Source organism: Manduca sexta, chromosome 13, assembly GCF_014839805.1.
Source record: "Manduca sexta isolate Smith_Timp_Sample1 chromosome 13, JHU_Msex_v1.0, whole genome shotgun sequence".
NCBI classification, from domain to species: Eukaryota; Metazoa; Arthropoda; class Insecta; order Lepidoptera; family Sphingidae; genus Manduca; species Manduca sexta.
Genome location: NC_051127.1, coordinates 12874110 through 12889850, shown reverse-complemented (window position 1 = coordinate 12889850; position 15741 = coordinate 12874110). Strand labels below are relative to the sequence as shown.

Genomic DNA, 15741 nt, shown 5'->3' with positions numbered 1-15741 from the left:
CAATTAGTATACAGTTATATATAAAGATTTTTATGTTCACTTACTAAAGCTCCACGGTCCTTAACTAAAAGTAGTAAGCTTTGTTACATTATTTTAAAACAGAATTACTTTACCACCCATTAAACCACCAATAAAAAACATAAAAAAATGTTAATAGTTTATTTCCATGATAACAACTCGGAATATCACATCATAATGAGACCAATATCATTCAGCTAATACAAATTGAAGGTTTAAGATCTTAATACATTATACCGCAATATAAAAATAGAATTTGTAAGGCAATTTTACATACAATAAAACATAAAATGATAATACATTTTGTGTCACCCAATACTCAAATAATTATAATACTGGCATCTATTTATTTATATTTGCTTGTAAGGGAAATTATGTGCTTTGACATAAAAAGAAATTGTCATTAAAGATTATCACAATTAGGCGAGAAGTGTATTTTCAGTGATACTTAACATATTGCGTAGTTCACTACTGGCCTATTTTACTAGCATTTGTTTTATCCAGCATTATCGTGACAGGTGACATGGACAAGTCATTATACATTACACATCAAAATAGTTATACAAAAATTTTAGCACCACATATATTATTTTACCAGTATACACTTTAACAAATAATCAGAGAATATAAACACATTTTCACAAATAATATTCTGATATCACCTATTAATTTATAACTTTAGTAACATAATAAATAATAAAAAACAAATGATTTCTTTTAAATAAAAACAAATGAAACAATCTAGACGGATATAATAAATGGAAGCACATAAAATTGCGATTTTATAGTTTGCTTTTCAAATAGTAAACTTAATGTTACACTGCATATGCTGTAGCTGTATTTGTTTTTTATTTCTGAAATATGAATATTATTATTACTAATTATTATAATCTATGTTTTATGCAATGATTATAATAAGTATCACTGTCAATTGTCCAGTTTTCCACTCTAGCATCACCCAAATAACAGGATTTATATTCACACCAGCTTAGCCTTCATCACCAAACTAATGACCACCATAGCAATGGGTTTTTATAGCAAATACACAGAACCCTAGGGACCTGAAGCTACCTACAAAATTTTGTCATTTGGCGACTTAATAGGATCTAACACAAATAATGACTGTTCACTTTAACATGTTAAATCAGTATCTACAATTCAAAAACAATTGCAAATTATATTGTGACTATAAAACATTTTTGGAGGTGAGTCTCTTGAGACAAGCGTTTCTGACTTGGTCGTTTCCGAGACGCTCGGCCTCCTGCAGAACCCGGCGCAGATCGTTGGTTCTGTCATTGCGCGCCGCCAGTATATATGCACTGCTTACGTTCCGACATACAAGGTAACATGATATCTGGGAAGAAACAATTAGTTTTTGTGTTATTTAATAATTTCATATGTTTAAAAACATATTTGGGCTGTGCTAAGAAACGTTCCATATGTAGATAAAATGGCAAGATATTTTAATTATGATTTCATAAATTAACTGGTTATTGGAAATTGCCTCTTTTAAAGATTAAGCAGATTAACGGGTCATTTTAAAAAACTATCTCCTTCGCCATCTTTGAATGGGGCGATTGAAAATTCACCAATTATAATAATTTTTGTCGTGCTTGTGATTTTTATATATATTTTGATTGGTTAATGTTCGAGATCATCTCAAGGTGTGGTAGCTTATTATTTTTGGGCTTAAGGCAACATTGGCTAATTAAAATAAAGTTTCAATGACGCTTACAAACAACTTATATTTTCGGGATCAAAGGATAGCGATTGTGATTGTGGATCCACTTTAAGCTAAAGGTAACCAAAGTATACCCACCTTTATGGTAACACTGTTTATATCGTTAATGAGTATCTCTGCCTGCTCGTCGTGCAGTTGTCCGCGCGACTCGCAGCGCTTCACCACCGCGCTCACTCCTGACTCCAGCACTTGATCACTCATCAGACTGCAAATACATTCCAATTTACACTTGTAACACAAAATAATAATAAGTCAGTCAGTTTAATTCCAAACTATCTTTATATAGAAATTTATACATAACCATTACCCTATTAGTAATGGTATAGGCGTAACAGACAGCCGATATTTTTGGTTCTTCAAGATAACCTAGTCCACCTTCTGTGCCTCTTGTCACTCTATAAAGTCACGCTTCTGTTACTCCTGTCACCCTCTATACTCATTAGTCAAGTATATACAACTTTGCCAGGAAGATCGGAATTAACTATAGCTAGAAAATTTATTTTAAATACCAAGTTTGCTCACCTAGAAGCAGTTTCTTTAGACGCACGTATGCACTTGGCCAAGGTTTTACTTCTGTAAACCTGTCGACTTGCACTAAATATTTGGCTACGTGGATATAAATGTTCATTGAGTCCAGCTTGTGCTCGGTTATGATTCTGAAACAAAACAGTAATATATTACAATTTTCTAAATCATATCAGATACTCAAAAAACAAAGTATAATCTCCTTATTATATAAAATAATGTCTAATACATGTAAATTGCACTGAATACAATGGAGACATAGAATAAAAAACCAATCATACTTAAAGGCCAGCTCAAATCCAGTCTCAATGTTCTGTCCCGTCGCCAACACGACAGCCACCAGCCTGATCTTGTCTGTGGTCGATCCGAACAGCGTCAGAGGCCTGAAGTCGCCGCTCTCTGACTCCTTCCGTGTGTTCTGCATCGGTATCACATCGTTGACAACCTTCTCCGTCAGTCGGCCGTTCGCTTCACACACTGCTAAATACTTGGCGAGCTCCATCTGACGCGTTATCGTCGTCATAAGGTTGTCTATGGTTGCCTTGTCCAGGTTGAAATGGAAAGACTTTGTGTCGCTGGTTCCTGATCACAGAATAATAATAATTAAGCATATAAAATCTCTAAGGATAACATAGCTTGGCTACTTTAATTAGAGATTCATAATGCAATAATTTCCATTTACATCCAAACCTATAAACATTAATCCTATCTTGTTTAACTAATATTATAAATGCGATTATTTAGATGTCTTTTAGTAGTAAATGCAGTTACCGCTGAACAGATTTACAATGAAGTTTGGTACACAGATAGACATATCTTGGATTAACGTATAGGCTATTTTTCATTCCGGTAATTTGCTCTCCTAAGAAATATTTACATTTTAATCTGATTTTTTAAGTAGATGTCGCTGGCGTCATACAGCTGGAACTATGAATTTAGGGTTTTTTTGTAGCAAGAAAGGCTTTTCAAGCAGTGAGCAACAGCCAGTTCTACACAAGTATTGGATGACGTGCACTCACTAGTAGAGAGCGGCACGCACTGCGACAGATGGTGCAGCGCGTCGGCGAGGTGGTGGTGGCGGGCGTGCAGCGCGGCGAAGGGCGCGTGCGCGGGCGCGGCGGGCACGGGGCGCGAGTACAGCAGCGCGCAGCTCGCGGACGCGCGCGCGTGCTGCCCCGACGCCACCTGCACCGCGTACAGCGCCTCCAGGCGCTTGTTCATCTCCAGCGTGCGGCATATGTGCATTATATAGTCCTGGCAACGTTCACGCTATTACTTACATGTGTTTGTAACTGAGTAGATCTTAAATAACAAAGGTATGAATGTCGTCTACTACACACTTTGAGAATTAATTATTTTCTACTCATATAGCCCCCGATATTACTATATATCAAACTAGCTACCCGCCCCGGCTTTGCACGGGTATAACATAACAAAATAACAGTATTTCTCCACTATTTAATGGATCACTTCATCGCGTCCCAATTTCTTATAGACGTCTTACCGCCCCCTTTAAAACCTTCAGCGCGCACAAGGTGGCGTTAGCTCCCACTTTGAGAAACATTAATGTAGACCATAAGTTTGAAACCAAAAATTGCAAATCTAAATTTAATATTCATGTGCACAACTTACCGACCACATATCTAACGTATTGTCCATATCGTTCATTGCCTTGAACAATTCATTGACTTTGTCCTTCCTCAAGCACTCCATGTACACAGACTCGGTGAACGTTTCCTTGTCAACAATGGTATCGTAACAGTACCTTAGAACTTCAGTCAAATCACTATGCTTCATATAAAATGCTATGTTAGCTACTTGAGATCCATAATTGCTTAGATAATAAATACATTCTTTGTAGAAAAACGGGTCGAGTCGTTTCAGTGAATAGTCGATTTTCTGTTCTACGTGATTGTTGTTTCGTCGAAGCAGTCCTTGGGCGAGGCTCTTCTTGGGCTGAACCGTGGCAGTTTGGAAGTCACTATAATCTCCTTGCTTTATCTTCTTCACGCTTGCTAGAGTGTGCATTATGTTCAGAGCAGGTTCTGTTAGCTGTATTTTCTTTCTGCTTGTGTTCATAATTGCAAGCTTTTCGTTCGTCGTCTAAAACAAATAAAAGTTTCATATAATATTTTTTTATGCTTATAATTATATAATGAAGATTACCGATTAACGGCACATTTGTTATATTCGTTAGAGGAGAATTACATGCTTGAAGTTTTTGACCATCTTTTTCCTCGTAACAACATAAAGAAACAAATATCCCCGAAGAAATAGACAGAGGAGCAACCAAACTACCCACTTATTGCCGTGTGATCCTGCCCGTGATGTGATAAGGGGCAGCTTATGGCCATACCAGAAAAACCCAAAATCACTTTGCCCGACCCGGAATTCGAACCCAGGACCGCATTACAATTACGCCACTGAGGCAGTTTTCTACAAATACCTATATGAAAAAACTTCATATTAATATAAAAATAACCATACAAACCTTCAACGTCTCAGCCTTATGCAGCAACTGCTGGTTGACGGGGTAGTTCATGTCCTCCAAGATGCTTATGATCTCGTTGAGCAACGGCAGGTTGGACCGCGGCCGCCCGTCCGACTGTACGCTTGACACCGAACTCTCGGAATACCTCATACCTTGCATCCGTCTATTCACAAAGTGGGACTCCGAGGCCTCACGCCCGTACTCACAATCTTCTGGCATGTCGGAAGACACGTTCATGGTCTTTTTGAAGCACAGAGCGAACTTTTCCCGCGCTTGTTTGAAACACCCCGCCTTAAGACACGCCTTGCCCCATGCTGCCAAAACGCTGTTGCGTGGAAGTCCTGATTTGGTTGCGATCTCTAGCGCCAGTTCCCATTTTTCTGCTTCTAATAGTGAACGTACTATTTGACCTGTAATATAAATATAAAGTTTTATATAACACTAACTTTTGCCCGCGGCTCCGCCCGCGTTATAAAGTTTTTCAGGCTAAAGTTTTCCGTTATAAAAGTAGTAGTTTCCCGGGAGCCTATGTTCTTCCCAGGGTCTCAAACTATCTCCATACCAAATTTCATCTTAATACGTTGGGTAGTTTTGAGTTTAACACGTTCAGACAGACAGATGCAGCGGGGGACTTTGTTTTATAATATATTTTTTAGAACTTTTTAAGAGGAACAATCCCTGGTCCAATTAATGCTCCGCTCCTATTGGTCATAGCGTGATGATATATAGCCTATAGCACTCCAGGAACAAAGGGCTATCCAACGCAAAAAGATTTTTTCAGTTTGGACCGGTAGTTCCTGAGATTAGCCATTACTGCTCCGCTCCTATTGGGTATAGCGTGATGATATATAGCCTATAGCACTCCAGAAACCCCTTTGTTTTCAATAGGAGCGGAGCAGTAATGGTTAATCTCAGGAACTACCAGTCCAAACTGAAAAAAAAATTCTGCGTTGGATAGCCCTTTGTTCATGGAGTGTTATAGGCTATATATCATCACGCTATGACCCAATAGGAGCGGAGCAGTAATGGCTAATCTCAGGAACTACCGATTTGAATTGAAAAATTCTTTTTGTGTTGAATAGCCCTTTGTTTGTGGAGTGCTCTAAGTTATATATCATCACGCTATGACCAATAGGAGCGGAGCAGTAATGGCTAATCTCAGGAACTATCAGTTTGAACTGAAAAATTCGTTTTGTGTTGGATAGCCCTTTATTTGTGGAGTGCTATAGGGTATATATCATCACGCTATGACCAATAGGAGCGGAGCAGTAAAGAAACATGTTGCAAAAACGGGGACAATTTATTAGTTTTGAGAGCTTCCGTTGCGTGCGCTGCGTAAACGGTTATAGTTATGCAACAATGATGCATGACGGGATTGTTCCTCTTAAAAAGTTCTAAAAAATATATTATAAAACAAAGTCCCCCGCTGCATCTGTCTGCCTGAACGTGTTAAACTCAAAAACTACCCAATGTATTAAGATGAAATTTGGTATGGAGACAGTTTGAGACCCTGGGAAGAACATAGGCTCCCGGGAAACTACTACTTTTATAATGGAAAACTTTAGCCTGAAAAACTTTATAACGCGGGCGGAGCCGCGGGCAAAAGCTAGTAAATATAATAAAGATAATAATAAAATAGTAATAAAGCATATATTATACTGACTGGCATGCGCGCCCTGCTGCGGTATGAGGTGGTGCGCCTGGTGCTTGACGAGCGTGGCCATGGCGTCCGCGTGCGCCAGGCAGCGCGCCGCGTGCGCCGCGCCCGTCTCCGCCACCGCCTGCCGCGACCTGCGGGGGCAGCTCGGTACAATAGGGCGCCATGGGCTTCAGCGGGCGCCAAAAATATTTAAAACTTTGACTGCACTATAGGCTTAAAAAGGGCCGAAGGAAAATTCTATATAGGCACATATTTTTTATATTAGGAGGGGGGAGGAAGGGGGGTTCTATTCGATTAATTTACCGAGGTTCTTTTACGGTGTATTTATGCCACTAGTGTTTATTATATATGAAATGTTATAGCCAAATTTATGGTTTACGCGTACGGTAATTGATTTGGTAATATAAGCAATACGTTCGATTTAAAAAACATGGTCATGTTTAAGATAGTCACCTTAAACATAATTTTCTGCCTAAATAATCAAACTTTATTGATTTTGACACCGGTTTGACGAAAACGAATTAAACATTACACGTAATTATATTATCTATGAGTAGACTCACCCGTTGTCGTGCGATGTCCGTGAGTACAGTTCCGCGGCGGCGAGTAACAAGGAGCGCCTCGCTCGCACCAACAGCCGAGCGTCGCCGCCGTTCGACAGCTCGCGCGCCACTTCATCGCTGCGATCTAATAAGAACCTGATACAAAATAATTTATTATGTAATCGTGAGTTACGAAGTTTTCAAAAGACTATAATATAAACTCTTACTATATAAGTAGGTACATGTTACAAAATCGTATTACAATAAGTGCACGTAATACATACTCAATTTTTAATAGATATCGCTAAAATAGTATTTACCAAACTTAGTAACTAGACATATTTATTGTAACTAAATATATTTTCACAAATCACACGCATTTATAATATATACTAACATTTAGCTAGGAAAATTATAATCAAATATAATTCTACTCACTTTATGTCTCCGGTTAATTTAGGCACGAATTTAAAAATTTATGTAAAAATCACAATGATGTTGGGTTTTCTATCTGTAATTCCTAGCACAATTTTAGTAACTATTGTAGAACCATTGTATCAAGTGACAAACGAAATCACTCAAATTACCTCGGATAATCCAAATTGATAGAATGCATTTTCATAATGGACAGGCAAAGAGTGACATTAGGCGTGAACTCATAGCTGAACTCAGCTCTGACTGCCTCGTTCCTCTTAGCATTAGTCGACAGACACCAGTCCATGCACGTGACGCCGCTGCCCGCCGAGTCACTGCTACTGCTCGACATCAGGTTTTGGCTGTGTGACTGAGCTTTTCGATTCATGGTCTGTGTGTAGCAGTCATCGCAGACGCGGAACTTGACGCCGCTTGGGTATGTTGGCACCTACAAAAAAGTATTTATTCTGTATATTACAAATACGAATTGAAAATATTTGTAGCTCTTACTTATGGCTTCTATCAATACTTCATTAAATAACACAACCCTTACATTTGAAATATAATAAGTATAACTGTCATTCTAGAGTTATTAATAAATTTATTTGATAGAACCTTTTATAAGAGCATCGTATTTTACCGGACTATTTGATTTCTGACATTTTATTGTCCCAAAAGTGTTAAAGATTACTGCCGTTTCTTTAAAATATGCTACATCCAGTGTTTTGACATACCTGCATCCTATTCCTGGAGCACGCATGACACACCAGTCTTCCGCATCGCCTGCAATGATGTCGCCTGATAATCATTGAAAATATTGATGTGCGACACATCATACATCTGTCAGTCGAGTAGTCCTCAGTCCACTGATCCTTTGGAGGCACCTGCTCAGGCATCACGAATGGCTTGTTCGCCGCTTCGATATTTATTGAATCGATGGACTGAAGCAGCAAATCGTCGGAAAGCTTCTGCGGCGGAGGGCAGACGTTTCTCGGGTTCTTCATATCCAGAGCCTTTTCGGCATAGAATCGAAGTAACGCATCCACTGCATTACGAGATATGACTATTGATTCAATAACTTTGATGTTGTAATAAAGATTATCACCATTTGAGTCCTTTTTTAAATGGGGTACTACTTTATTAATAATGTTTGTGAGCAAATCTAATTTTGCGTTCATCAGAAACTGTTCAATCATCAGTAGGGGATGCTCTATTAAATCCCAGAACAAGTGCCGCCAGTTGGGATCGATCTCAAGCATTATCTGAAGACCGACTTTGATGTTTTCGAAGGACTTCCAATCGAAAGAGTAATCAGATATAAAATCCACACAGACTTGAAGTATATCGACGTTCTTGACATTGGACATTTCATCTTGTATCAAATCTAAGGCTTGTGTCGAGGGAAGCCTTAAGAGAAGTTCCTTCACTAAGGAAGGAGTGGCTTGGTTTCTATACTCAAATAGCTGTCGTAATAGATTCATGACAATTAAATTTTTCATGTTTTCCGAAACTTCGTGCACGTCAGCCCACTCCAAGCAGAGCTTAAACTGCAAACATATTTTTTACGGTATATATTCTCTTGCATATTCCTGGAAAATTTGAAAACTCCATTATTTGTATAACTTACCTGCTGACTATCCATCAGCACTTCGATAATACTTTCTGGATTTTCAATAGACTTTTCGTACACAGCGTACCAGTGATTTAGGCCCATTATAGTCGCAATCTAAAATTAAGAAGCTACGTAAAATAACCATTAATACATTAACATTTAAAATACGCATTAGTAAGAAGTAATTACCTGGTCATAAAGTGGTATTTTGGTCATCCAGTCAGAGCATTTTTCGTATAGACCTTCCTCCATACCTTCCTGGTTTAATAAGAATCGCAAATAATCTAACACTTCTAAGGCACCATCAGCTGGCCAACAATTAAGATTGTTTAATATTAAATCCACTTTCAGTTCTGAACATTTCAGATATTGGCAGTATTTCCAATTCTGATTAATCTTTGGATTCGTCGCTAACTTAAACAATACCAAGTCTCTCAAATTGCTGAGATTTGCGCTGCACGTTAACTGCCTTTCGGATAGTGAATCGATTATTGTTAAACACTTCAGAATTTTCCCCGAATCTAGCATTTCAGGCATGAACAAGAACAATTTGTTGAGATCTACTGTTGTATGTAATGATGCCAAGTATTTATTATTACCGAACAAACTTTTGGTATAGTTGAATCGATTTAGTTCCATGTAGTTATTTAAGCACTTGGTGCGCGCGTCCATACTTTGTTGTAAGCTGCTCTCGTTGGGTGAAATGTGGATTTTCTTAATTATATGTGCCAAAACCCAGTTATGTAAAACAATGTAGGTCAGGCATTGTGGTTCTGGCGATCGGGGTAAAGGAGCAAAATTTGTCACTGGATCAATAAACAAATTCTCCTCCGGGTTTTTGAAATCATATACGACATGAAGTAAATTGTTAAAATTAACTTCATTTGCCTCATTCAAAGAACCTGATAATGTTATAGACGGACAGAAGTTCAATATCAGTTTTGGTATCAGATTGACATTTAATTTCTTGCATATCGGTTCCAAATACGTAACTGGAATTTCTTTGTTATTGATCATGTTGCCGAATATATCATGGAGTTGCTTTTCCAAGACATAAAAGTATGGGGCATCTGCTCCAGAATCTGTCGAGCGGTTGTCTTCCTGCTCTAACTGCGACACGGTCTTACAATACATATAACACATTCTGAGGTATGGGATTCTTGTCTTCTTAGTTCCTTGCCGGGACACTTCTGCCACGTTGCAAATATCTTTGTCAGACGCGGCGACAACATTCATGTATGTCTGGTGGTACTTCTGCAGCAAGTTTGAATCTAGTTCTGCTGTTTCATTTGGATTTACAACATCGTCCAAGTCTTCACAGGCTTGCTTCAATTCTTTCGCAAGTTGGTTCAACTTGCAAAACTCCTTGTGTCTGATCGGTATTCGGCAGTCGATTATAAGTCCGCAAATATTGTCTATAAAATCAAACGATTTTTCTGTGTTGCCTAATATTTCGAAAGTAACACTTGCAATGTCCTCAACGAATCGGATGTAGTTAGTTTTCTTAACAGCAGCGATATCGGTACAGCTTCTGACTTCGGCCAGTTTTCTTTCAACAACGTTGATGAGTCCGTAAGTTATTTCTCTGTTAAGACCGCTGCTAAGCAGGATGTCCACGGCGTTAATAAATGGTGCGTTTTGATGATTGTATAATTGTAGGTGAGGATGCCGAGCGCCTAGTTCCATAATATCGAAAGAATTTGGAGCTCTGTTTGACGCTAAAAATCCCTCTACTAGTCCCATTACTTCAGTAGATACGACAGATAAAGCGGACAATTCTTTGGTAGGATAGCGAGTATCGTCTCTATAATAAATAATATTTTTTATTTTCGCTACAAGATTACGCAGCTGTTCGGTAAACGTTACTTCGGTAGCAATTTCTGAATCTGCTAAATCGAACATCTGAAAGCATTTTAATTCTATTTTAATAAACTTAATACCACGCCAAATAACAAAGAAGGTAAAGGATACCATGGTAAACCATTAATATGTCATGACGTCTGTCGAAACTTCTATTAACAGTTACAAGTGAGTGACAAAGAATTTACTTATTGAATTGAAGTGAGTGACAGCCAAGCACAATAAATTGGAATTGGTACAAATGAGTGTGCAGGTAAATTAAAAAAATAATAAAAACTTTGATTGTATAGCTTTAACCTTTAATGATACCGAGTTTATTTATCATATTGGTTTTAACAATTCTACAAAGAATAAGTTTTGCAACACCAAACTTTTATAAAGACTTAAAAGAGCAACAAAATCACAACAAATACTACAAATTGTTTCGATCATTAAATACCGCTGTTGAAGTTAATAAAGGCTGTAATAAAGAAGTTATCTATAATTATAATGATTTACTTAATGAATATTTCATGCAATCCGATGAGGAAGCGAAGTTAAATAATACATATTATGAAAAAAGCGAAGGTGAAACTACCATTTTATTAATAAATATATTTATTATATATTATAGAATAGGTAAGTAATTTTTAATTAATGCAGGAAATGAATCTGCGTTCATTACTCTAACAAAAAGAGAAGATACACTTCGACTATGGAAAATGATCAAAATATGGTTCATAATATATCTCATATTTGCTATTCCTTTGTGGTGTACCAGAGGTGAGAATCATTGTTAAAATTACGAATATCAGTGTGAGCAAATATATGTGATGACCAAAACATTATGAACAGAATAAAATTTGCTGGCATATGTACTTTTGGTGATGAATCTTAATAAATTTGGGGAAAAATATATCCCGCCCTTGCATCATAACGGTAAAACAGAGCTCATTATAATCTTGCATCCTCATATTTTTAGATTGGTGTTGCTGTTGTTTAATTTGTAAATTTTGTAAGCCTCGAAAGACTATAGAAGAAGCAAAAACATTTTTGAACTCTTATCCACCAGGCATTTTCATAATAAATGGAAAAGTGATCCAGTACGAACCGACGGAACGAGAAAAGGAGTGTTATGAAGAATTTGAGCATTTAATAAGAATTTTATAAAGAGTCATTTTATATTTATATTTTGATAATAAGGTGTTGTATTATTATTTGTCATAATATTTTCTTATACTAGACTCACCTCTAATATTTGGTTTGCTTTAGGAAAATCGTTGTGGTACAAAGCTAATGCCACTAAACAAGTGGGTTTAGCCAGCATTATCGATGTAAAATCAATGCCATTACTGCCAGAAGACATGTAAGCTGAAAATATATAAGATCAATTATAATTAACATGTTTAAATAAAAGTATTGCAATTTGATTTCTTGCCTTAATATTAGCGAACTTACATTCATCAGTTGCAGATATTGTGGACGCAAGCATCGCTTGATTCACATCATGCTTGGGACTAGTATGCCGTCTCTTAGTCTTTGGCTTCTTTCTTAAATGTTTGAAATCCAGCTCTCGAGATTCATCATCACTGCTTTCATCTACTTCAACGTAATCCAAGCACAATTTCAAACGTAACGGACTACTATCAGGAGAGAGTGTAGACACCAATTGCAGTTTCCATATTGAATGATTCACCACCTTCATTAAATGCTTGAATCTCAAGTTCAAACTATGATCTATTTCGTCCATGTTTATACGCTCTTCTAGTTTCTCTAAACACAGTTTTAAGGTGTTCAGGACAATTTGCGTTGTAAATGCATTACACATGAAGCCTGCGTTGCCATTGTTGTTGCTAATGTTTCTGTTCTGCTTTTTTGAATAGAAATACGAACATTCCGAATGAGCTCCACATGTTGTTTCTTGATTGTATTCAGCATAACACGAGAAATATTCGTATCTCAAAAAAAGGCATGAGAAAATATTCTCTATAACTTCGATACAAAATTGCAAAGGTTGTATAGACAGTACAAGTCGTTTGATGTCGTCTAGAGACGTCGTTGTGTCCTCGGCACTCTCTGAAGTCTCAGAAGAATTTAATATTGTGTCAATTACTTTTGTTATAGCACAATAACTGTTGTAAGTGGATATATCCCAACTAACCACGCCATCTTCTTTTCTGATATTATCTTTTTTGTTACTTAAAGCTGTCAGTTCATTTATAAAATCATTATTTGTGTTCAAAAGCCTCGAAACCTTATACCTGTCTATTTTTGAGAGTTTACACACTTGGGATATCACAGCTAATGCGCTCTGTGCTAGAACTTGGCTGAAAATAGATGTAGTCATTATTTTACAATTGTTTTCCAAACAAAACTTTATGATGGTCAACTCTCTTTTCACTTCCGTAATATAAAACTGTAACTGGCCATCAGTTGTTGTGTAAGTTTCAAGAATGGAAAATATATTAGTTAACTGATGTACCAGAGATGGTAAATCAAAGGTCTCGGGACTGTTAGTCAAATCTATCAGGACCATAATAAGTATTTGTTTTGTAAAATTGTTTATTTTGAAGGTAACATTCTTCAAGTCATGCAGTTGGTGTTTGTAAACTTGAGCAGCTTTTAGAAGCCAATGTGTTTTGTCTTGATAACATAGTTCGAGCATATACTCTGGTGTCAATTTGAATTCTTTATGTGGGTCATTTTTATGCATTAACTCTGCTGCTACATTCAATAGTTCAGGCTTGTTGTGTGGTACTAATGTCAACAGTAATTGTTTCCTATACTGCCTATAATTATCTTCACAGAGATGTTTAAGTATTTGATTAACAAACAGAGGCATATAATTATCGTCCCACTTCACCAGAGATATTAACGTTATTAATTTCTCTGTCGAATTCACATCATGAATCTCATTTTTTAATACTTCCAAACAAATAGCTTGTATTTTATTCAAGTTGTATTTGTTTTTGGCAGCATTTTTTTTTATGTATGTAAGAACAAAAGCTGTAGTGACTGGGTTCTCTTTCAAATTGGCCTTTAGGAAATCAAACACTTCATCTGAGAAGTTTTTTGGTTGTTTTGATTCTTCTATGTCATGATGAAATTGAAGTATTTCCTGGAAGAAAGTTTCTAACATTACCCACAGTGTACTATTCATCTCAATGGTTTCTTATTGGAATATATCTATGATTCTGTGTATCATAACTTTGAACAAAGCTTCTTACCTGATATATAGCCACATTTAGCTGGTCCAGTAATCGAAGCACATATTTAAGTTCTTCCTCCTTCATCTTAATAGATTCTTATAAACCTTAAAAAAACAGGAGTTTTATTGATCTTTCACACTTTTATTTACAATATTATATATAACATAATAACAGCCACTTCACATTCATAAAAAAAAATATTTTAATGTTTCATATTTATAAAAAAGAAAATACATTAAAAGCACTGGTTAATACTAAATTGTATAAAGCCAACACAAACCCCTATTTTCTAAAACATTTGACTACATGTCAGTACATAATGTTGTTATAAAAGCAGATAAACAAACTTATGTATGTTTACCTTATAATATAAACATAATTATGTCAGCTTATCAACACTCACCCTTATGGGTCATGTGTCACTGACTTTGTATGCAAACTTACTGTTCCTAACTGAGTAGTTCCTATAGAAAATATTCAACAATGTTGTTTATCTTTATGATTTAGTTATATCAGTATTTTGTTCTTAACAATAGTTGTTTCTAAATTTATATGTAACTATATAATCGGTCTTGGTGAAAATTAAGTATGGCATAAGTTATTTAGAAATGATTTAACATTACATTCTTTATATATATTTTTTTTGGAAAGGGAAAACATTTAAATTTGTGATTACAATCCAAGCATACATTATACTGTTTGAACACTTTATGTTTCATATTGTACCACAAAGATAGACGATGTGGCCTCAATATATTCTTAAGATTTCGTAGCTGTAAATAACTTAAAATAGTAACTCAAGCAAATCAAAGTAAAAATGATTACATTAAACAACCTTCAAACTTCACAAATAAACATTTAACCCAATATAATACACTGTATAAAAAAGATTTCTCTTTTGTTATATTGCTGTTGTGCTGCTATAAAAATTGCTAAACACTACCTATCATAAGATTGGATAAATATTACATACTTTGTTAACAAAGCAAGTCTAATAAACCTATTTCATTTAGTCACACTATTTCACGAGGTAAATAAAATGATGAGCAATACTCACAATCATTTAAAACGGCGCAGATGCTGTACAATATTACAGAATAATGTAGTAAAAGTGTTTATTTTTGTTAAATTATTATTGAATGCAAGTGACATTTGTGAGTTTATGTTGATAATAGAGACGTGATAGAACAATTTAAAATTATATCGATAGTGATGTAAGGTCATTGACTCGCAAACTCACTGGCACGGCGCGGCGCGGCGGGACGGATCCCAATTATCGCCGTAATATGCACTCTAGTTACCAAATTTAAATCTGCGGGGTACGTCCAAACAGACGAAATCCTAGGATGTATGTTTGCGAAAGTCTCGCATTCTGTATGCATACTAATTCGTCCTACTCTGTTCGAGCTGCATTAATGTTATCGTTATAATTATTACTCATCAAAAACCAACTGTATGACAAAGTTTTGAAAAGTAAGCTGGACATCGTTGCATACATGTCTTATATGAAAAGGCTTTTGACAGTCATGTAGATTTTTTATATATATTTCTTAAATATATTTTAGTGTCTTGCTATCGAATATGCCCCATCCCTACTATAAGTGACATGGTGTGTGAACCAAAAAAAATCACTGTATTATAATTAGATTGAGATAGTTTATGCTCTCAGCCATTTTTATCTTATAGAAAT

At 36.2% G+C, this 15741-nt stretch overlaps 1 protein-coding gene across 1 annotated transcript; it reads right to left on the bottom strand.

The window, feature by feature from the left end:
- Positions 1 to 144: 144 nt before the first annotated feature.
- Positions 145 to 15224, bottom strand: LOC115451117 (zinc finger FYVE domain-containing protein 26 homolog). The gene is given in 18 exon segments (XM_037438113.1): positions 145 to 1372; positions 1838 to 1964; positions 2282 to 2330; positions 2333 to 2415; positions 2566 to 2866; positions 3304 to 3538; positions 3917 to 4387; positions 4776 to 5185; positions 6439 to 6566; positions 6999 to 7133; positions 7565 to 7839; positions 8126 to 8938; positions 9019 to 9117; positions 9193 to 10905; positions 12092 to 12213; positions 12301 to 13960; positions 14070 to 14155; positions 15109 to 15224. Coding segments are annotated over 17 exon segments (6855 nt in total). The 5' UTR covers positions 14136 to 14155; positions 15109 to 15224; the 3' UTR covers positions 145 to 1204.
- Between the last annotated feature and the right edge of the window lie 517 nt (positions 15225 to 15741).